The sequence below is a fragment of the Rana temporaria genome, chromosome 4 (genome assembly GCF_905171775.1).
Source record: "Rana temporaria chromosome 4, aRanTem1.1, whole genome shotgun sequence".
In the NCBI taxonomy this organism is placed as follows: Eukaryota; Metazoa; Chordata; class Amphibia; order Anura; family Ranidae; genus Rana; species Rana temporaria.
In genome coordinates this window covers 238588966-238611650 of record NC_053492.1, presented here as the reverse complement: position 1 = coordinate 238611650, position 22685 = coordinate 238588966, and the positions used below count along the sequence as shown (strand labels likewise).

Genomic DNA, 22685 nt, shown 5'->3' with positions numbered 1-22685 from the left:
GAAAGGCCGCAGAAGTTCTTGTAGATCCTCAGCGCCTGGCAGTTTGGTACCCCTTTTGAAGAGTTTTTAAAAAAAATATATATATGTTACTCCTCAGGTAGTGGCCCCCGATGCTCGGTTAAAAAGGGGTGACCTCTCTCCCTATAGGAGGGACCCCTGTCTTCAAGGACCATACTGATGGGAGGTCCGAGGCGCTGACCCGCTCCATTTTTACCATGCTTGGGTCTGCATCGCCATCGAAGTCTGTTGTGGCCGCAACCTTGGTGTCTCAGACACTCACTGAATGGGCAAGGTTTTGCACCAGACTGTGGGGTAGCACCAGCTCCCTTCCTAATTTGTTAGACTGGCCGACCAGTTGGTCCAGGGCCTTGTATATGTCTGTGATGCTACACAGGATGCAGCATCCTCGATATCCAGAGCCTCTCTTTTGGCGGTGGTTTTTTCACACCGCCTGATTTGGCTGAAATGCTGGTCTGCTGACCAAGCATCCAAAAAAGCCCTGGCTGATTTACCCTTCAGGGGTAGGAGGTTTTGGTACCTCGTTGAATGACATTATCACGGATGTCACTGGGGGCAAGAGCACTCTCCTCCCTCAGTCCTCCAGGGGAAAGGAGCCGCGACGTGTGCCGGGTCCTTCATTCCCCGCTCAGAACAAAGGCTCAGCTGGGTGACGGGATCGTCCCTGTATGCGTAAGCCGAACACGCCGGCACCCAAACCTGCCAACGTATGTAGCCTTCCCCTGCCCGTCTCATGGGTGGGGAGACGACTTTGCAGGTTCACAGCTCGGTGAACCTCCCTGCTCTCCGACCAGTGGGTCTGCGAGGTGGTCTCTTCGGAGTACTAGATAGGGTTCCTCCTATGCCCCGAACAGTTTTTTTTCCCTTGAGTCTCCCTCTCCTTCCGGCTCGTCGGCCTGTCCTGCTGGGGCAGTGTGGGACTTGCTAAGCTGCAGGGTAATTTTACCTGTCCTGCAGAATGAGAGGTTTCAGGGATTCTTTTCAAATCTGTTCTCGGTCCCGAAGACAGGCGGGGTCCATCCAATTTTGGGCCTCAAAGCCCTAAATGTCTGTGTGAGAGTTAGGTAGTTCCGCATGGAATCCATTCGTTCGGTGGTAGCTGTGCTCCATCCGGGGGACTTTCTGGCGTCCTTGGACATCAAGGACGCATACTTGCATGTCCCAATTTGCGCAAGTCACCATAGGTTTCTGCAATTCGCGATAGGGGAGCACCACTATCAGTTTTTGGCCCTTCCTTTTGATCTAGCGTCAGCACCAAGAGTTTTCACCAAGGTGCTCGCACTGATCCTAGCTTTGCTGGGACAGTGAGGCTTTGTCATCGTGGGCTACTTAGACGACTTTCGCCTGAGAGCAGCTTCTGGCTCAGATTAAGAGGAGGATGTGTCTATAGCCAGTCAGACCCTCCAAGTATTTGGGTGGGTGTTTAAACATTTAGCAGTCGGTCCTGGTTCAAACTCAGTGTTTGGACTGTGGGGTGACGTCCACAGACGTACTCGGTGTCCAGGGTCCTGCTGTTTTTACAGCTTGGAGTGGATCTGAAAATTGCCTTAAGCCCCGTAGGGGTCAGATTTCAGCCTTGGCTGTGTTTTTTTTCCCAGTGGCCTTTTGCGGCCCATTCTCTGGTGGGTACATTTTGTGCAGAGTGTTCGTCATATACTTTCCCCTCCTCACCCACCTGAGTTTTGACTCTGGTGCGCTCGGTTCTTTAGGAACCTTCCTTTTGAAAACATCAGAGAGATTCCTCTCTTGACACTATCTCAGTAGGTGGCCTTTTTTTGGTGGCCATTACTTCTGTCAGAAGGCTTTCTGAGCTGGCGGTCTTGTCTTGCAAGTCTCCATACTGGATCCTCCATAAGGATAAGGCGGTGTTGTGCCTGCAACCTTCCTTTCTTCCGAAGGTGGTTTCGGCCTTTCACCTAAATGAGTACATTGATCTTCCATTCTTATTTCCTTGGTAGGCGCTTCCTAGAGAGGTTGTGCTACATACTTTAGACATGGTACACGCTTTGCGGATGTACCTGTCTGCTACTGCTCCGTTTCGGAGATCTGACGCACATTTTGTGTTGGTGTCTGGTCCACAAAAGGGCCTGGCGGTCTCGTCAGCCACCATTTCTCGGATCGGGCAGACCATCATACAGGTCTATGCTCTTAGGGGGCGGGCGCCCCCTTTCTGGTCATGGCACTTTCAGTAAAATTCACACCACCATCCGAGTGGTGTTTAGTCAGCCAGAGCAGCTTACTGAGAAGGAACAGGAAGTGAGAAATTCAGACAAAGAAAATAAACATTTAGAAGGGAAATGGAAGGAAAAGGTAAGTGAACCAACAATGCACTAGCTTAAAGGAACCTATTTAGAAAATAAAAAATTAACCTTTAACACACACAATTTCACTGTTATTATATGGCCTTTAAAAAAGTGGGTGGGGGGGAAGCACTATATAGCTTTCAACGTAACCCCCCACTGCTTTTCCTTTTTGTTGCCACTGACATACTATAGGTCCTATGTCTGCATCAGCCAGGAGTGAGGGGGGTGCTTTGTTTACACACCCTCCCAGCTAGGGTAGAGTAAATCAGTTAAGTTGGCTGTCAGGTGGAAGCGATGGGGCAGTCACCTGATCACTTCCACCTTCCCCCGGTAGGTCTAATTGGACACGGCTGTTTGTGTGGTAAAGAGCCTCCACCAGAGGCTCTTTACCGAGATACACGCCGCAGCACCAAATCGCAACGATGGGCACGTAGCGGCTGTTATCCTGCTGGACATCCTATGACGCATGGTCAGGATAACTGAACCACTGCCCCTCGGCTGTCGTTCTGCTGTAGCCTGGGTGGGAAGTGGTTAAATAACACGGTTAGGGGATATCTTAGGCTCGGATCACACTGGTGTGAATTGGATGCAGGTTTTCCCTGCATCCAATTTGCATATCAGGAGACTGACCAGCTCTCAATGGAGCCGGTTCACACAGCTCCAGGACGGCTGAGGAGCGGTTTGCAGAAGAGTCCTGTGCATCTTTGGTCTGTTTCAGGTCCAGATTCAGCCCAAAATTCGGGCCCGATTCGTCCCTAAAACAGAGAACAGGGATGCACCAAACCCCTGCTGTAAGCCACTCTGCACAATAGTTGTGAACCCAGCCTTGGGCTAACACTATCCTGCAAAGTAAAACACAGGTTTACCATGTGAGTAGCTGTCGGTGTAAGCACCAGAACGGAGCGTTGCAATTTACATTTCATCACACTACTTTTTTTTCTTTTTGCACTTTATTTTAAGTATGATGGTGACACTTCATTCATGTCTTCACATAGCAGCTTTGTGCTGCAGTGAGGTGGCATGCAGTGCGATCCTGTGATCTACAGTTTGGGAAAAACATAGGTCACTGCATAGAATATTAATGAACAATTAAAACTGCCTGTGAAGGGGCACACCTGTACAATGTACACAATAGTAAAAACTTAAGATGGGAAAAAATACCATTTAAATTGCTGGCCGGTAAATTGTATTTCCCCACTACTTTAATCTGTAAACAAAACAGCTAAGGATTCCTTTCATCCATACTTGACCCTTATCCTGGATAGGGTTCTGGTGTGGATTATATGGGGGGATGCCATGGGGAAAAAAATGGCCACCTGCATCCAAGGACTCTGTGTGGGACAGTTGCCTACATCCTTAAAACCAATTATGTCATTGGTTGCTATGGTGAAACATAAGACCCCATACACACTATTAGATTTTCCACAGATTTTTGTCTTTAGATTTACCATAAACATGTAGTGCAATGGCCTGCCTGATTGCATACAAGTTGAAACTCTTAAGGTTTGACCTCATATTATATGGTTTTGGTAAATCTGAAGAATGTGTATGGGCTCTAACAACCAATGATGCTTAAAAAACAAACAAAAAAAAAAACAGTGTGGGGTTCCCCCTAAAAATTCATATCAGTCCCTTAACTGAACATCCAGGAAATGGGGGCCTGCAAGCAATCGCCTTCCATGCCTCATGGTTGTGTGAAAGGCAACTTCTTATAATATGAAAATCCTCTTGAAGAGATACACCACCCCCAATCCAATGTACATGAGTAAAGGGTACATACAATATGTATCCCCTGAATATACATTTACAAAAACAACTGAACAGTAAATAAACACACGCCTTACAAAAAGACCTTTATTGGAGAAAAAAAAAACATTGGTGACAGTGCGGTGTTATCAGTCCTGTTCTATAAAATCATTGTCGGTCACGTCATTCAAACATGTAGCTCTATTATTACAACGCCTGCCAAAAAAAAAAACAACAACACACTGACCTGTCCACTCCACTCAGCTTTTGGAGATTTTTGGCCACTTTTTACCATGTATGGAATTTCGGTATCTATGAGCTTCCCGACATATGTTTATATGGTTCGGATTATTTCAAGGTAATATTGGATATATGCCGTTCAGTTTGACGCAATGTGAGAACTTTAATGCATGTTTATATATTTTTTTTAAAACATTAAAAACTTCTTTGACTTCTAGTATGTTAATATGTTTCATTTCAGATGGTGAAATGTAATTTTCTACTATTAACTTTTAATTGGTGGTATGCAAATTATCCCTGCTGTTGATTGGCTTGCGCCATAGATGTGGGAGGGAGTTCCGTGGTGACGCCCTTACTTAAGGATCTCTGTACAGTGTGCGTGTTACCGCCTCTGAAGACGTCAAAATGAAACGTATGTAAGGCGGAGACACGCACACTTGCAAGCGCGCCACTTCCGGGTAAGCCAGCTGATATGTCTGCATACTGCAGCTGGAAAGCACGGCGTTCTAACCAGCGAGGCTGATTACCTAATACCTGGAAGTTGGCTGCCAGTTTTATTTTATCTTTTGTTTGTTTGTTTTTATTGGCAACTTGTAGCCAAAGTTTGTATCTGCATTCCCGTATGTACCATTGGTGGAATTGCAAATAAAATCTTTTATACTTTTTACTACACCTTGGAAGCTTGTTTTTTTTATTCCCCCTGAGGATTGTGGATCTTTGGTAGCTGACCACACTGCATTCACATTGATCAAAGCATCGCCTCACAGCAGACATCCAGCGTGAGAAGTGGATACATACAATCGCAGCCAAAGCGTGGGAGCTCTATACTACATGCTGTCTACCCCTGCAGGGGTGAGACTTTCTGGTGAGTGGGGACCCTGGTGGGGGAGCACCGGAATCACCTTGCAAGCACTGTTTTATAGGAGCACCTATATATCACGGACTGTTCACCTATATTCTACAATTGTATCAAGATCCCCTGTGGATGGGACATTTTTGGCTTTTTCAAGTTACATTTTTTGGTCATATATATATATATATTTTTTTTTTAAAAACTTTTTAGTTCATCTATTGTTCTATATATTGTTTTTCCAGTTTTTTGGGTACACACATATATATATATATATATATATATATATATATATATATATATATATATATATATATATATATATATATATATTTGTTGAATTTTTGCACATGGCGCACAGATGTGCGCAATTATATTTGATATATGCTTGTATTTACAGGATTTCATTATATATTTTGATACGTTATATTATATTGTTTAACACTATTTAGTTCACATACTTACCGGCCCTAGGGCACACAGGACTGGATAGGTTATCGATGTATTTTATACATATGACATTTACACACAGCACTTTATTTTAGCCGTACGGTGTTGCTCTTATCACTTGTTAACCCTTCATTGGGTCTGGCCAGTATTCTGCAACTGGCTAGTTCATACAGTCAGCTGACCCACTGGACACAGTGGTAAGCATCATTCCTCTACTTTCCATATTTTCTATCCCTTCACATAATCTAGGGGGGTACATAGACAGCGCCAATACCCTCTCCATATTATCTTTGTTATTCCTATTTTCCCGCTATGGGGAATATATTAGGGGGGGGCTGCCGTTTTATTTTATTTGGTTCTCTAGCCGCCTTCCTAAGCGCAGGTCCCTTCTATCTATTTAATGTATAACTTAACTTTGCTGCTGCTTTTCAATCGTTCAGTGAATCGTCTTCTGTGTCCTTCTCTAATTTTGTTTTACTTCACTGCTGGGACCCAAACTTCATTATTAGTCCAGTGTTTATTGACACTGCCTTAGTAATCCAAAGAGAGACTCTTGGTATTGGGGGAAGGAAGTTTGGAGAAGCCCAACCAAAGCAATCAGGGAGAACCAAGCCCCATCAACAAGGTAAAAACTTGGAGAAGCTCCAGGCTCCTTCAGAAAAAATTTAAGTCAGCAGCTACAAATTCTGTAGCTGCTGACTTTTAATATTAGAATACTTACCTGTCCAGGAATCCAGCGGTGTCCTCTGGTGGAAGAGGGTGCCTATCAAAACCGAGTACCCATTCCCCCTCCCCTCAAAAAGGCAGACAAGCGGAGCTTTCCCTTTTGAGTGCAGATCCACTTTAAACAGAGTGTTGCACAAAGCAAACTTTTCTAGCTTATAAGGTAATAGCGACATCTTGTAGTGTACTCTTAGTTGGAATGTTTTTTTTTTTAATCTGGTGTCTTGTTCACCCTCATGCCTCGTACACACGATCGGTTTTCGTGACAGGAAAAGTGCGATGTGAGGTTTTTGTCTGGAAAACCGACCGTGTGTATGCTCCATCACACTTTTTCTGTTTTCCTGCCAAGAAAAGATTGATAGCAGGATCTCAATTTTCATGACAGGAACAATTCCTATTTTGTATGCAATTACAACGTGCAAAAAAACGTGTATGCTCAGAATCAAGCAGAAGAGCCGAACTGCCTATTGATCTTCATTGTGTATGCAAGACAAGTTTTCTTGTTGGAAATAGCAATCGTGTGTACGAGGCATAACACTTGCATATCAGTTTCTATAAATGGCACAGCTATATGTTGTAGTCTTGGTGCATTGTCCACACAATAAAGTAAAAGGTATCTTTGGTGTAAAAAAAAAAAAAAAAAAGTCAAATGCATTCTGAAAATAATTTGTCACTTTTTTAAACTTACTCTTGATGCGGAGCTCCTGTCTTTGTCAGTAGAGTCAGAACAAAAAACATAAAAATTACAAAGACTGCAAGGCCAACCCAGAATCCAATCACAATTGAGTCTGAAAAAACAGAAGTTAAATGTACAAGTTACATAAAAATGTTTGAACATGTATTTAAAAAACATATTATAGATAATGAATGTATTAAGAATTCTACAAAAAGGCCTTGTGTATTGTACGTTTTCCTATGGATCAATTGTGGGTATAGGATTGTGTTTATGGAACTGTATGTTTTTTTTTTTTTTTGCTTGAACTATAATGGACTTTTTTCAATCTGACTAATGCTGCGTACACACGGTTGTTTTTTGTGATGAAATAAAACAACGTTTTTTATCATGAAACAAAATTTTTCAAACTTCATTTTAAAAAACGACGTTGCCTACACACCATCGTTTTTTCAAAATGCTCTAGCAAAGCGCGTTTACGTTCAGCACGTACGACGGCACTCTGTTCCATTCAAGCTTGCGTCATAACTTGCTTCTAAGCATGCGTGGGTTTAAAAACATCGTTTTAAACGTCGTTTTACCCACACACTATCATTTTAAATGACACAAAAAACAACGTTTTGAAAAACGACATAAAAAATTGAAGCATGTTAAAAAAAAAAAAATTGGCGTTTCTCAGAAGACATACAAGTACGTTTTCCCCACACACGGTCATTTTAAATGACGTTTTTAAAAATGTAATTTTTTTTTATCACAAAAAACGACCGTGTTTACGCGGCATAAGGCTTGATTCATATCTATGCAGTTTGCATTTTGCGTTTTTCAATACAGGTTTTTGATCCATTGAAGTCTATGGAACCAAAAGCCAGAATGCATGACCCATAGGAATCCATGTTAAATGGACTAGTGTGTTTCTGCAAAACTGAAAATGTACTAAAAAATGCATAGGTGTGAACCAGGCCAAACTATGTAACTATATATGATGGTATCTCTTATAAGCAAGCCAGGGCTATTTGGGCAACTGCTTGTTGACATTACCACAGGACCTAAAAACAATACTAGTGTTTCTTGTCTCAATCATGTACATCTGCAGCTGTGTGATCACTTCCAATCACTGCAGACCCTTAAAACCTGTGTGACAGGTCACATTCATTTTATCTTCTACAAAAGTTACTATTAGGCTGGGTTCACACTGGTACGACACGACAGTCGTACTACTTTGGATCCGACTTTGCCCTGCGACTTGAAGTCTGACATGCGCTCGACTTCAATGAACGGAGACCAGACTTAGATCCCTGACAATACCAGGCACTGTGTCTGGTATGAATCTTTATGAGGAACTCTACGCAAAATTTAAAAAAACGGCATGAGTTCCTCCTCCAAGAGCATACCAGGCCCTTTGGTCTGGTATGGATTTTAAGGGGAACCCCAATGCCGAAAAAATGGTGTGGGGGGCTCCCCATAAAATCCATACCAGACCCTTATCCGAGCACGCAACCCGGCAGGTCAGGAAAGGGGGTGGGGACGAGCGCACGCCCCCCCCCCTCCTGAACCAAACCAGGCCGCATGCCCTCAACATTTAGGGGTGCGTGCTTTGGGGTAGGGGGGCCTGTGCCACCCCACCCCAAAGCACCTTGTCCCCATGTTGATGAGGACAAGGGCCTCTTCACGACAAACCTGGTAGTTGATTGTCGGGGTCTGTGAATGGAGGGCTTATCGGGTTCTGGAAGCCCCCTTTAATAAGGGGGCCCCCAGATCCCAGCCCCCCACCCTATGTGAATGAGTATGGGGTACATTTGTACTCCTACCCTTTCACCTGAAAAAAAGTGTAAAAATAAAACACATTACACATGTTTTTAAAGTAATTTATTAAGCAGCTCCGGGGTCTCTTCCAAATTCTCCCCTCTCTGTCCCTTCTGCCTCCTCCGCTGATGTCTTCCAGCCCTCCCTGGTTCTTCTACCCTCTCTGGCTCTTCTCCGCTATCTCCGATTCTCTCTCTGTCCGCTGTCTTCTGCCTGGTCTCCTCCACTATCTTTTGCTCACTCTTGCCCGGTCTTCTGCCTCTGTTCTTCTTCCGATGTTGACTCGACGCTCTCTCCTGCGCTAATGCCTGGTGCGCCACTACTTATATTGGCATGGGGTGGGCCAGGCCCACCCCTTATGACGCCACCAGCAATCATGCCACAGGCGGTGATGTCATAAGGGGCAGGGCATCCGGATGGCGTCACACGGTGACCCCGTCCCATGCCAATTTAAGTAGTGGCACACCGCGCATTCGAGCGGGAGAGAGCCTTGAGTCAACATCGGAAGAAGAACAGAGGCACAAGACTGGGCAAGAGCGTTCAAAAGAGCAGAAGAGACTCTGCAGAAGACATCGGACAGAGCGGAGAAGAGCCAGAGAGGGGAAAAGAACAGGAGAGGGCTAGAAGACATCAGCAAAGGAGGCAGAAGAGCCGGAGAGGGGAGAAAAAGTGAGAGACTCCGTGGCTGTTTAATACATTTTATTATTAAAAGGGGCTTCCAGATTCCATTAAGCCCCCCACCCACAGACTCTGACAACCAACGGCCAGGGTTGTCAGGAAGAGGCCCTTATCCTCATCAACATGGGGATAAGGTGCCCCAAAGCACCCACCCCCATGTTGAGGGCATGCAGCCTGGCACAGTTCAGGGGACTGACTCTTGTCCCCACCCTCTTTCCTGACCTGCTGGGATGTGTACTCGGATAAGGGTCTGGTATGGACTTTGGGGGAATGTCCATGCTGTTATTTGGCGTAGGGGGTTCCCTTTAAAATCCATACCAGACTGAGAGGCTTTTATGCTCTTGTAGGTGGGACCCCTGCCGGTTTTTAAGATTCATACCAGACACAGTGCCTTGTATTGTCAGGGATCAAAGTCGGATCCCTGTTCATTGAAGTTGCACTCATGTCGGACTTCAAGTCGCAGGGCAAAGTCGTATCCAAAGTAGTATGACTGTCGTGTCGTACCAGTGTGAACCCGGCCTAAGACATAGGAAAGCAGTGGTTTCAACAGCACTGCTTGTTTAGAGATGTGATTGACAAGTCTATATAATTGTTCATTCTTTCTGTTATTTAACCCTTGCACTGCCAAGTTTGTACACCGTACGAACCTACAGAAGTGCCCACAGGTGGCCAGGTCAGTACGACATACGGACCTCCTTTCTCCCTTTCCTATAAATTCTCCTTACAGAAATTTTGTAAAAATGAAAACCTTCAGATTTTTAAGAAATTTGGAAAATTACACTTTTAATAAAAAAGCAAAGGAATAATTTAAAAAAATGGTCTGGCCACCTGAGTGTACAAAAGTCCTGTCAAAGTCTCCAATGCAGTTGGGGATTTTGAAGAGTAGTGTTGGCAGCTTTGCACCTGCTCAGTTTTCAGTGAATAAGCATTTCTGCTGAGCATTTCCACCCTTTTACATCTGATCAGCCCACATGACTATAGAGTCACACGTGTGGGCGTATACACAGTGGTAAATGACAGCCCACGCCCTCCCTCCTCCTCTAACCAGCTAAACACAATGGGGGCAGGATATTACATGTGGATTGATGGAGGTTTCACTTCTCTCTTATTCTAAGACACAGGCTGAAGGGGTGTGACACAGCCTGAAACTGGCAGAAATCTGCCTACATCATGTTAGTGCCAAAAAAGAATGAGATAGATTCTATTTCAAATATATTTTTTGTATTACCATTGAAAACAGTTTATTGATACTATTTATTTATTTTTACTCTGTATTTGAATGGCTGTTTTTATTTAATTTTGAACTTATGACCATTCGCAGAGGACTAGAAGCTCCTCCTGCTTATGTTTCCTTGCAGACAGGGTGGGAAAGAGCTGGGTCATGGTATAGCTAAGCTGTATATCGATTAGGAAAAAGTTACTGAAATTTTTATTTTTTTTTATTAACCACTTGCCGCCCGCCAATGACAAATTGACGTTGGCAAAGTGGTTGTAGAATCCTGACTGGACGTCATATGACGTCCTCAGGATTCTGAGCTGATGCGCGCCCCCGGGGGCGCGCATCACGGCGATCGTTGTTGCAGGGTGTCAGTCTGACACCCCGCAACACCGATCAAGGTAAAGAGTCTCTCACGGAGACTCTTTACCATGTGATCAGCCGTGTCCAATCACGGCTGATCACGATGTAAACAGAAAAAGCCGGACCACCAGGGATGCCCACTGGACCACCAGGGATGCAAAAAAAAGGTATGCCACCCTAGACCACCAAGGATGAGAAGGACACACAAAATGGATGCCAATCAGTGCCGCAATGGATGCCAATCAGTGCCCATAATGGACATCACTGATTGGCAGGCATTGTTTGGCACTGATAGGCACTATCGTATGTGTTGTACTAATGGATGCCAATCAGTGCCCATCCGTGCCACCTATCAGTGCCCATCCATGCCGCCTATCAGTGCCCATCCGTGCCGCCTATCCGTGCTCATCCATGCCACCTATCCGTGCCCATCCATGCCGCCTATCCGTGCCCATCCGTGCCGCCTATCAGTGCCCATCCGTGCCGCCCATCAGTGCCGCATATTAGTGCCCATCAATGCCACCACATCAGTGCCACCTCATTGGTGCCCATCAGTGCCGCCTTATCAGTGCCCGTCAGTGCAGTACCATCAGTGCCCATCAGTGAAGGAGAAAACTTACTTATTTACAATGTTTTATAACGGAAACAAAAAAAGTTTTTTTTTCTAAATTTTCTGTCTTTTTTAAAAAAAAATTAGCAGAGAAAAAAATCCCAGAGGTGATCAAATACCACCAAAAGAAAGCTCTATTTGTGGGTACAAAATGATAAAAATGTAGTTTGGGCATAGTGTAGCATGACCGCGCAATTGTCATTCAAAGGGCAACAGCGCTGAAAGCTAAAAATTGTTCTGGGCTGGAAGGTGTATAAGTGCCCTGTATGGAAGTGGTTAAAATAATGACAGTGCCATCAGCCACATACAGAAATAGAAGGGGAAATGTAAATTAAACAGCATGTGTTTAGTATCACTTGAATTTATTTATTAAATTTGGATAGTGTGGAGAGGAGCAAGTTCCTCTGACAGGATAGTGTTCCCCTACAGAATCTATTAGGAGCTGTGGTGTCTCCACAGAAATATATAAGGATTGCAACTCAGAGCAAACAGGAAGTTTGCACATAACAAAAGGTTGTCACAAGAGACAGTAAGTGAAGTGAAATTTCCCTATTGGGAAAATGATAGAAGGGCTGGCATTCCACAAGAAGTATGACAAGTATTTTAATCCCCTAAACTTAAACTAGACTTGGTGACAGTGAACAGTAGTTTTGGGAACACATTTATAAAGGAGTCCTTCATGTCGTGGACTGGGACCATGTGTTAATTTTGTAAAACGCTTTTTGTGAAGTGTTGAGTTTTTTTTTTACCATTTCCTGCTTGTACAGAGCCACATTGGCGACACCACCCAAATCTCCAGCAGGCCACTTAAGTATAAAATCCAAAAGCAATAGAAGAAGGAAAATCACCGCTCAAGGTGGGTCTGCTATAGGGTCATAAACAGGTGTAGGATTCCAAGGGTGCTGGCAGTGCACTAGGCAAACATTGGCGTAAAATGAAGGATGGATGGCCGCACTCCAAACCAAACAGGTTGTCTTTATTTAAACGAACAGCAAAAACATACCAGATCACAGCAACAGAAACAGGAGGATAACCGACGTTTCGCACTGACTTAGTGCTTATTCATGGCTGATAAATAAGCCATGAATAAGCACTAAGTCAGTGCGAAACGTCGGTTATCCTCCTGTTTCTGTTGCTGTGATCTGGTATGTTTTTGCTGTTCGTTTAAATAAAGACAACGGGCCATATTCTCTAAAAATATCCGCCTGCTGCGCTTAGGGCACTTACACTCCGCTGTCCCAACTTACTGGGGCAGGTGCTGTATTCCTCAAACACTTGCTCCATAAGTTGGGACAGCGGAGTGTAAGTGTCCCGGCGTAGCCTGGCGGATCTCCAAGGGGGCGTCTTCTATTCAAATGAAGCGCGCCCCCGATGCGAAAGAACTGGGCATGCGCCGGGCTGCAAAAAGCCCAGTGCGCATGCTCCAGTTCTCGGCAGAAAACGTCAATGATGCCGACGTGTGCGTCATTGACGTAAAGTCGTATTCAAGAACGACTTACGTAAACGACGTACCCGACGAAAAAACACGACGGGGACCCGACGCCATCCGTAACATGGCCTACGCGAGACTTGCGGAAACTTACCCCTCATATAGCAGGAGTAAGTTTCCGCTTACGCAAACGACGTTAGCGACGGTTACGCGACGCAAACTCGTTCGGGAATCGGCGTAGAAGGATCATTTGCATATGCAAATGACTCCTTCACGTAAATGCCATCTAGCGGCGGCCGGCGTCATTGCATTTAAGATCCGCCAGTGTAAGTGACTTACAGATGGCGGATCTTAAGTGTATCTATGCAAAAATGATTCTGAGAATCAAGAGCATAGATACACTGGCCAAAAAAGGGAGTTACGATGGAGTATCTGACTTACTCCATCGTAACTTCACTGAAAATATGGCCCAACCTGTTTGGTTTGGAGTGCGGCCATCCATCCTTCATTTTACGCCAATGAAGGCCACTTAAGTATGTTTGTGGGGACAAAGCAATAAAATATAGAAAGAGGGTTCAACTTTCCTTTGAATTTTAAAGCAACAAAATCTTTATCATTATTAACAAAAATCTGGTGTTCTAGAACAGCATATTTTAACCAGGGTGCCCAGGTACCTTGGAATGCCTTCAAGTCTCTTCAATGGTGCCTTGGCAAAATTGTCCAAAATTATATACAATCCAGCAGGTGGATCAAGCCTGCCTTTTAGCCACAGGTTTTCATTGTGCACCTTTGCAACCTTCCAGCCACTGGTGTCCTAAAAACCAATTACGTCATTGGTTGATAAGGAGGATGTTGGGCGCCTTCACAGCATCCTTGTTTACCCCCTCCCCTGCCTCTCTTCATCAGAACTTGGATCACATTAGCTGAGTGAGGGAGAAGAGAAACATTGGAAAAGTAGTAGTGTGCAGAGGTGTATTTGCTTTGGAAGAATAAATCACCTCCAACAGTGGGTGTCCTACATGTGTGAAAGTTGCTGCATTTTGTAAAACGATTTGTTTGTTTGTTTACATTTTATAATTAGATGCCTCAAGATTGTGCAGGATTTTAAAAGGGTGCCTTCACTGAAAAAAGGTTGAGAAACAAACACTGTTCTATAAAAGCTGTCTTATTTGTGAATATAGACCTTTTTACTTTGAAAGCACGAAAGTGGAAACAAAGGCTAATATTACAAAAGGTTTAAAATGCTGCTTGTAACTATATTGGTCTGAAAGCATTCAGGATACAAAATTCCCTTTTTATTTTCCATGCCCTTGTTTATATATTTCTCCATAATGACAAATGTCAGCTTTTATATTGCACATGGCCTAAGGCTGGGTTCACACTATCTTTGCATGCAGTTCACAGCAGGGGTTCGATGCATCCCCGTTCACCGTTTCAGGTCCCATTTTAACCCACATTTTTGGCTGAATTCAGACCTGAAATGGACCAAAAGACGCACAGGGCTCCTGTGCAAATTTGCACCGGAGCCACAGTAGAGATATATGAACCGCCTCCATAGAGAGTCGGTCAAAATCTTCTGATATTGCAAATTGGATGTGGAGGAACCTGCATCCAATTCACAATTGTGTAAACCCAGCCTAAACCTTTTTTTAGCAGAAACTGTAGCTGTGTAACCTCTTAGTGTCCGGGCTATAGCCGAATGACGGCTACAGCTCAAACCTTGCGCCAATAGACGTCCTCCTGCGCTTGAGTGGTCTGCGCGTCCCCTGCAGGATGTGCGCGGCTCACAATCTGATCAGCGAGTCTATGAGAATCGCTGGATCACAGATCGTATCGGTTCCGAACCCTTACCACGTGATTAGCCGTCACCCAATGACAGCTGATCATGTGATGTAAACAGAGCCAGTAATCAGCAATTTTTTCTCCTCTTTTCTCATCACAAACATCCACCCTAAGCTAATATTGCATATAACAAAAATCAGGCCCCCTCCATAAAATTCACTCACCAGACCTTAGATCCACCCTGCAGTGTGGCATCCATCAGAGTGAGGGAAGACCGCCTAGATCTCCTCTCAGTTGTGTTGTATGACATGTTCGAACGGAGGAGGAGCCTTTCCTCAGCTCTTCAATGCCTATTGCTGCCCTGATCTGAGAGGAGGACAGAGTCAAGAACTAATAACTGGCATCGCTGGAGTCACGATCTACCCATCACATGGCTGCGATTGAAAGGTAAAATCACAACAGAAGGTTTCCAAGCCACACTTTAAAGCCGAACGCCATGTTTTAGTGAAATGTAAATTGTCCATCTGGACCAAGCTGGTCCAATCAAACCATTTACGCGCTGTATGAAATGTATGTAGCCTCAACTAAATCCAGTAAACAGAGGTGTGTTCTGGAAGTGGGGATGGGGACTTCTTGTCCCACTCCCGGAACTAAGCACCGTTCAACCAGTTACCATCCAGCCTGCAGGAACAGCCTCACGAGGGGCAGAGACCGCTGCAGCGCTGGCTTATAAAGCTCCAACCCCCCCCCCCCCCCCCCCCAGGACGTTGTGTTTAAAGCCTCACTGATGTGCCTGCCTTTTACTTATGAGTTATATTTTTTGTGCTTGAACAGATTTATTTGACAGTCTACACTCAAAGGCGCCTGTTTTCTCTCTCTTTGCATGTTCCTGCATGCTGTAATGGAGATCAGAAACACAGCTTTAAGAATGAAGCATCTGAGTGATGCTCCAGAGGCTCAAATGGACTCTGTGCCATTGACACTGCAGCCTCTATGGGAAGTGCATATGTACTTGAAGAATCTAATAAAGTGAGTCACTGTTTACGTACACCGGTAGGGGTGTGGGAAATGTGAATCAATATTTGTTGTTACTTAAATGATTTTTTTTATTATTTATTATAGACAAAGATACAAATAACTATCCCTGATGAAGAAATGTTAACTGTTTGAAACACGTTGGTATAAGCTTCTTTTCTTCAGTCTCTGGGTGATCTAGAGGTTTTAGAATTTTGGCTTTTGTATATTATGTATTGATTCTTCTCTAAATACTTCATGTATTTATGTTTCAACCAAGATTATGTGATATCTGATATCCATTATGTCTTTGTATAAATAAATGATTTTTTTTTTCTATAATTTTGTTGTTTGTTGCCCATATAATCCCAAACAAGAGGTTTCCAATTTATTTCTAACTTCCAAGGGATGATGGCAACCACATGTTCCCATGCATGAGCCACTCTAACCTAAATAATGTTGCAACTAGACGTCTAAAAATCCCTTGCTCTTTAGGAGCTGCTCTTCAGAGTGACAGGCTGGCCACTTCTGGGTGATTTACTGGACCTTGGATTACCAGATCCTGCCTGAGAGGTAGATGCCAGCAAGGCTTAGTCGCCATTTCCGGAACAGTTGAGAACCAGGCCCTTTTCGGTCAAAATGGAGTAATTAGGATGCCTGCTACCTTTTCCTGTTGGATCTTCCTTAATACCAGTGGGATTAACTGGAATGGGCAAAAAGCGTAGCAAAGGTGAACTCTCCATGAATGCGCCAGAGCGTCTGTCCCTAGTGATCCGTCGAGATTGTTTAAGGAAAATAACTGAGGAACCTGTGTACTCCCTTTTGAGGCAAACAGGTCCAACTCTGGCTGTCGCCACATACTGGAAATTGTTGCGAATACCTCCTGAATAGGGTGCCTGCTCAGGAAATCTGCCACTTTGTTCAAATACCAAATCACCCGTCTGCAAGTCGTTCAAAATACGGCCGCGCGACTGGTGACCGGAAAAAAAACATGGGAATCAATCGCACCTTCGCTGAGATCTCTTCATTGGTTGCCGGTAAAAGACAGAATCACTTTCAAGGCACTATGCCTAATGCATAAGTGTATTCAAGGAAACGCCCCTCAATATCTATGCGAAAAAATAAAAGCCCATAACTCCAATCGCATTCTGCGATCCGCCAATCACAACCTAGTCCAGATACCCAAAGCGAAATACAAGTCCAAAGGAGATCGAAGATTTGCAGTCCAGGGACCTCGGCTGTGGAATGCTCTATCAACCAACATCAGACTAGAGCCGGACCACTTGGCCTTCAGGAGAAAGATCAAAACCCATCTCTTCTAAGGTCAAGGGGTTCCTTGCACAAGGAATGGATACAGCGCCCAGAGGCGATTCAGTTCGCATGTGTTGCGCTTTACAAGTTTTTCACTCACTCAGGGTCCCCTTTAGGTGAATTGCTGACAGGGATAGCAACTGCTTCTCTGCCCACAGAAGGATTTCCTTTGCCAGTGCTTGCAAGGACCTGCTCTTTGTGCCCTCCTGTCTGTTTAGATAAGCCACAGTCATGACGTTGTCCGTCAACACTTGAGCATGGTCAAACTGGAGATCTTGCGTGAATATAGTAGAGTGTAGAGTATAGTAGAGATAAGGTGATCGCTTTCAGCTCTGTCCAATTTGAGGAACTTGTCGTCTCCTTCTTGGATCAACTTCCTTGGGTGAAGTTGTCCTCTAGGTGGGCCCAATCTAGACCCCTTGATAGGATCTCCTGACTCTACCACCATAGTGACCTCTTCACCCTGGTTGGAATCTTAACCTGCATGTCCAGGAATCTTAAGCTGTGATCCCATGACCTCAGGAGAAAAGTTTGTAGACACCTGAAGTGCAGTCTTGCCCACTGAATAGCCGGCATTGTTAAGGTCAGTACCTTTAATGCCAACATAACTTGCCTTATCGTTATCGGCTGGTTGGTCTGCAGCATCGACACAGTGCTCTGAACCTTGTCCTTTATCTCTTGCAGGAGAAAAATCTTCTGTTCTACTGAATTCAAAACGAACCTCCTGTGATGGGTTTAGGGAGGATTTCTGGAGGTTTAGAATACATCCTAGGCCGGGTACTCACGAGCAAACAGAGGGCTTCTGTACGATGGTTGTACTAACCATCGTACAGAAGTCCGCGCGTAAACACTACGCGGGGCGTGTCCGCGTCGTCGCAGCGACGTGGGCGGGCCTGCCATTTAAAGGCTTCCACGCATGCGTCAAAGTCATTCGACGCATGCGATGGACGGCGGGCGCTCGGACATGTACGGTAGGTCTGTACTGACGACCGTACATGTCCGAGCGGGCAGGATTCCAGCGGACGGTTTTAAAACACGTCCAGGAATATTTGTCTGCTGGGAAAAGGCCCGGCGGGCAAATGTTTGCTGGAATTCGGCCCGCTCGCGCCTACACACGACCAAACATGTATGCTGAAACAGGCCCGCAGACCAGTTTCAGCATACATGTTTGGTCGTGTGTACGGGGCCCTAGAGATTTCAGATGGTTGCGTCCTTTGGCCAAGTTGTCCTGTAACCTCCCCTTGAGGGGGCAAAGAATAGTAGGTCATCCAAATAGGCAATCACTGCAATTCCCTGAAGACAAAGCTAGGGCTTCTGCCATCACCTTGGTGAAGATCTGAGGTGAGGATGACAGCCCGAAAGGCAAGGCCCTGAACTGCAGATGATGAATCTCGCCTCCCATCTTTACCGTTAACCTGAAATACTTCTGGGACTGAAGTGAGATTGGGATATGCAGGTATGCATCTCTTAAATCTTTTGACGCCATGTAACATTCTGGGGTCAGCAGATTTCTGACTGAAACATCTTGAACCTTCTGTACTTGACAGATTTGTTTAAAGGTTTAAATTGAGGATCAATTGGAATTTCCCTGTTGGCTTTCTTACCAAGAAAATATGAGAATAAAAACCCTGTTGCTGCTCTGCTGTTGGCACTTGAATCACTACATCCTGCTGCATCATGGCCAGAGCTTTTACTGGATTCTTTGGGTTATTCGTCACAAGAAATCTTCTTGGGGGGGGGGGGATTCTATAAGCTCTATTTTGCAGCCTTCTGTCTCCCCACAGGGTCGAGTCATTGGGATTTTTCGGGTTGTGTAGGAGGATGGAAAAGTATTCTGCCTTTGCGTTTATTTTTTTGTGCGGACCAATTCTTCCTCCTCTGGGACTTGTTGTCCTGCTCCCAAGCTCTTTGAGGTCAAAAAAAGCGCTTCGGGTTGTTTATTCTTCTTTACCGGGAAGGACTTCTTCCTATCGGCAGCCTTCCTCAAAACGGAAAATGTCTCTTGGGGGTTCTTGGAAAAAAAAAAGTTTATTTATCCGGTTCCTGCCATTCTTTCCTTATGGAGTCTGAAATGAAAGAATGAACTGGAAAAGTTCGACCTTAGGTTCACCTAAACACGCGTACATGTGATCATGCAGTGTTAGTTCCTTTTTTATTCCACTTAGGCCAAGGGTAACATGTATGGCTCTAAGAAGCCCATCAACTTCTTCCAAGAATAATTTTAATTAAGACAGGGCCACTTCTGTCCCCTCACCCTCCTCCTCTTCTGAACCATCATTGGAAGGAGCGGGGTATTGCCTGGTATAAGGGCCTTCCGAAAGATTCTCGGGGACAGAAAGCGAAACTGGGGAAGACTTGGATGTGGAAGGCTGACTAGCCGTCGGATTGACCGAGTCATGGAATGACTAGATCGTGGCATGCAGCTTCTTTTTTACTGAGGCCACCAAGTCATCAGACTAAAGCCGATTCCTCTTTGACTAAGGAAGCAATGCAAGTGCCGCATAAGGCTTTCTTCCAATTCTATCCCATTTTGGCTTTGCATGAGGGGCATTTCCTTTTGCCTTAATCAGAGCTTTTGGCCCAAGAGAGGAAACAAAAAGGAAAAAACCAGGAGGACTTTGCTGAGACCCAGTCTCCATCTGTGGACCACCCAAGGTGAACTTTAAGAAAAGTAAAACCAGCCTAAAGTACCCAGACAGGCCCCCGCCACCAGGGGAGAAAAAAAGAGGACAGGAAACCCCAAGTAAAGGAACTGGCAGATTCAAGCTGCCCCATACCTGGGCCTTGCTGGTGCCTGTCCCCACCATTGCAGAGCTCACCACATCCTCCATAGCGGGTGTGCAGAGCCTCATTCGTGGCTTTACGCTCTGCTTCCGGACTCCCATAGTGAAGAAGCAAAAATAGGTGCCAGCACCAACCCTGCTTCCTCCCCCTGCGCCCAGCCGCCAGAAATGATGCCAACCCGCCCTTAAGTGATGTCCCTTCAGGCGCGCCCAAGACTCTTCTCGGCCACTGCAAAATGGCGGTGGTGCGAGTGCAGCCGCTGCTTAGCCGGAACAGAGTGGGCCAGCCAGATCCCACTGCAGCTCTCCCCGAGCACCAAATGGAAAGAGGAGACCAGATGTACCGCTGCAGAAGCCTGGGTAAACTGGGAGGGCTGAGGTCCTTTAACAAAAAGGATGAAAAAATGGTGAGGAACCCCTGTCCCTCAAGAGCACCTAAGAGACCATGGCTGTTGTTCCATCCGGGCCGGAGGAAGCACAAAAACTGATGGATGGTAGGGAGGTGCTTCCCTTTAAAGATTTGGAGGAAGGAGGCGTTTCCTGCTTTCCATTGGGAGGAGTCACGATCTCTCCCAGGTGCTGTCCTGAAAGACGCCTTGGGAAAATAAAAAATGTGTTCCTCTACATAAAGATGGCCTAGGCCATGGGTGCCCAACCAAAATAGAATACTGTTATTCAAGGTAAGTTTATTACTAAAATTACACTGTATATGGGCATATCTGTTCTGGTTACTGGGCTGCTTTCAAAGTGATCCGCAGGTGCAGAGAAGTGTACCTGTGGGTTACCTGCACTGAGCCATAGCCTTTCATTACCTGCGAGTTTGGTGTACTGAGAGTAGAGTGGGCTCTATAGAGCCGAGTGGGCTGCCATCCACCCACTCCACTCATTGTGGCCCGTGATCGGTTGCCAAGTCGCTTAAGTGGCCCTTGCTCTTCAAAAGGTTGGGCACCCCTGGCCTAGGCAAAAAGATTGCCAAGACCCTGAAACTGAGCTTCAGCGCGGTGGCCAAGACCATTTAGCTGTTTAATGGGAGAGGTTCCACTCAGAACAGGCCTCGCCATGGTGAACTCAATGCCCAAGAGGGTTAAGGCAGTGCTGGAAAATAATGGTGGCCACACAAAATATTGACACTTTGGGCCCAATTTGGACATTTTCACTTAGGGGTGTACTCACTTTTGTTGCAAGTGGTTTAGACATGGCTGTGTGTTATTCTGAGGGGACAGCAAATTTACACTGTTGTACAAGCTGTAGACTCACTACTTTACATTATACCAAAGTGTAATTTCTTCAGTGTTGTCACATGAAAAGATATAATAAAATATTTACAAAAATGTGGGAGGTGTGTACTCACGTTTGTGAGATACTGTAACTAAAATGCAATCTAACAGATATACAGGAAGGTGAATAAATAACTCAAATTTGAAGAACGTCTTTTCCTCAAATAAATAAATGTTCTACAAAATGTGACTTCGCAGGATATAGCATTCTCAGAACATACATCATTTAAAGTGCTGGCTTTTTTCCAGTGCCACTCGCATCCCTCTCATCATTACTCTCAGTAGGTGAAATAGGAGAGTCTTGTGATGTGCTGATTGCAATATGTGTGAAAGTAATGCAGGCACCTTTCAGCAAACTTGTGATGAACATGTCACAACAGGCTACAATGTCCTGTCAAAAAGCAGTTAAATAAATGTATATCAGTACAGAACTGTATTTCTTTTGCCTTTCCAGTACCACTACCATCTACAGTTCCTGTATTAATTATTCAAAAAAATTGCTTCTTGTTTATGGGAACATTACTGCAACTCTGATACATTATCTTATGTAATGGCAACTCTATGATAAATCATACGCTGGCCATGGCATCATGGATGCCAGATTTTTACCTAGACGAGACCTGGTGTGTGACCGGGTAGATGGATAAATTGGTGAAAAGGAAGAAGACATTTAGATTTTTTGGTAGCCTCAATGTGTCTTCTGTAAATTTGGTGAGTGGGTAAGGCCTTTATCAGTCCACACTCACTTTTTGTTCTACCTCTTGTTGTTGCAGTGGAGTCTTTTGTCCATCAACAGGAGGATGCTTTGTTATCACCCCTATCTTTAGGCATCCACCTACTTTTGAAGAGAATACAGGCTTGTACAGCATGCCAGGGGCCCAGTCACAGTCCTCCTTGCGTGGGTATTCCAGCTGCCATTCCTATTGTGTTGGGCTGCTAATATTTGGGTAGTGGGGTGCGCAAACATATTTGCTTAAGTATCTAATGGAGATCAATGGAGTGGATTTTCCATTATTAGGTCATCTCTAATCGTGTACACAGTATTTCTATATTTACAAAAGTAATTTCTCAGCAAAATGAAAATCATCAAAACTCTAATACAAATCAATATCAAGTATATTCCAAATACTCACATTTGTGTGCCTTTAGCCCTTCAAATGAGACTGGTGCATATTCATAATACTCATATTCCCATGTGTATTCCGAGTTTGATGGTTGTTTATGGGATGTTCTGCTAGCATTTACACTGTTTCCTGACATTTCTAGCCTTTAAAGACAAAAGAACAAAAATGTAAAACCTGAGAGACAGAAAAGCACTAATCCAACACTGCTATGCCCTATACATTTCTAAAATGGTCAAGAAACCTATTAAAAGAAATATGTCATGAGAAAAATATATTGGGGCAGATTCAGAAA

At 44.7% G+C, this 22685-nt stretch overlaps 1 protein-coding gene across 2 annotated transcripts in view; it reads right to left on the bottom strand.

Annotated features, from left to right (window-relative positions):
- Window positions 1-22685, bottom strand: part of MRAP2 (melanocortin 2 receptor accessory protein 2) — a 62903-nt gene that overhangs the window by 3499 nt on the left and 36719 nt on the right. For both annotated transcript variants that reach the window (XM_040350046.1, XM_040350047.1), the window contains 2 exons: window positions 22403-22536; window positions 7019-7118 (listed from right to left, as the gene is read on the bottom strand). In XM_040350046.1, the coding sequence (XP_040205980.1) occupies window positions 7019-7118; window positions 22403-22536 (234 nt within the window). The remainder of the gene's footprint in view (window positions 1-7018; window positions 7119-22402; window positions 22537-22685) is intronic.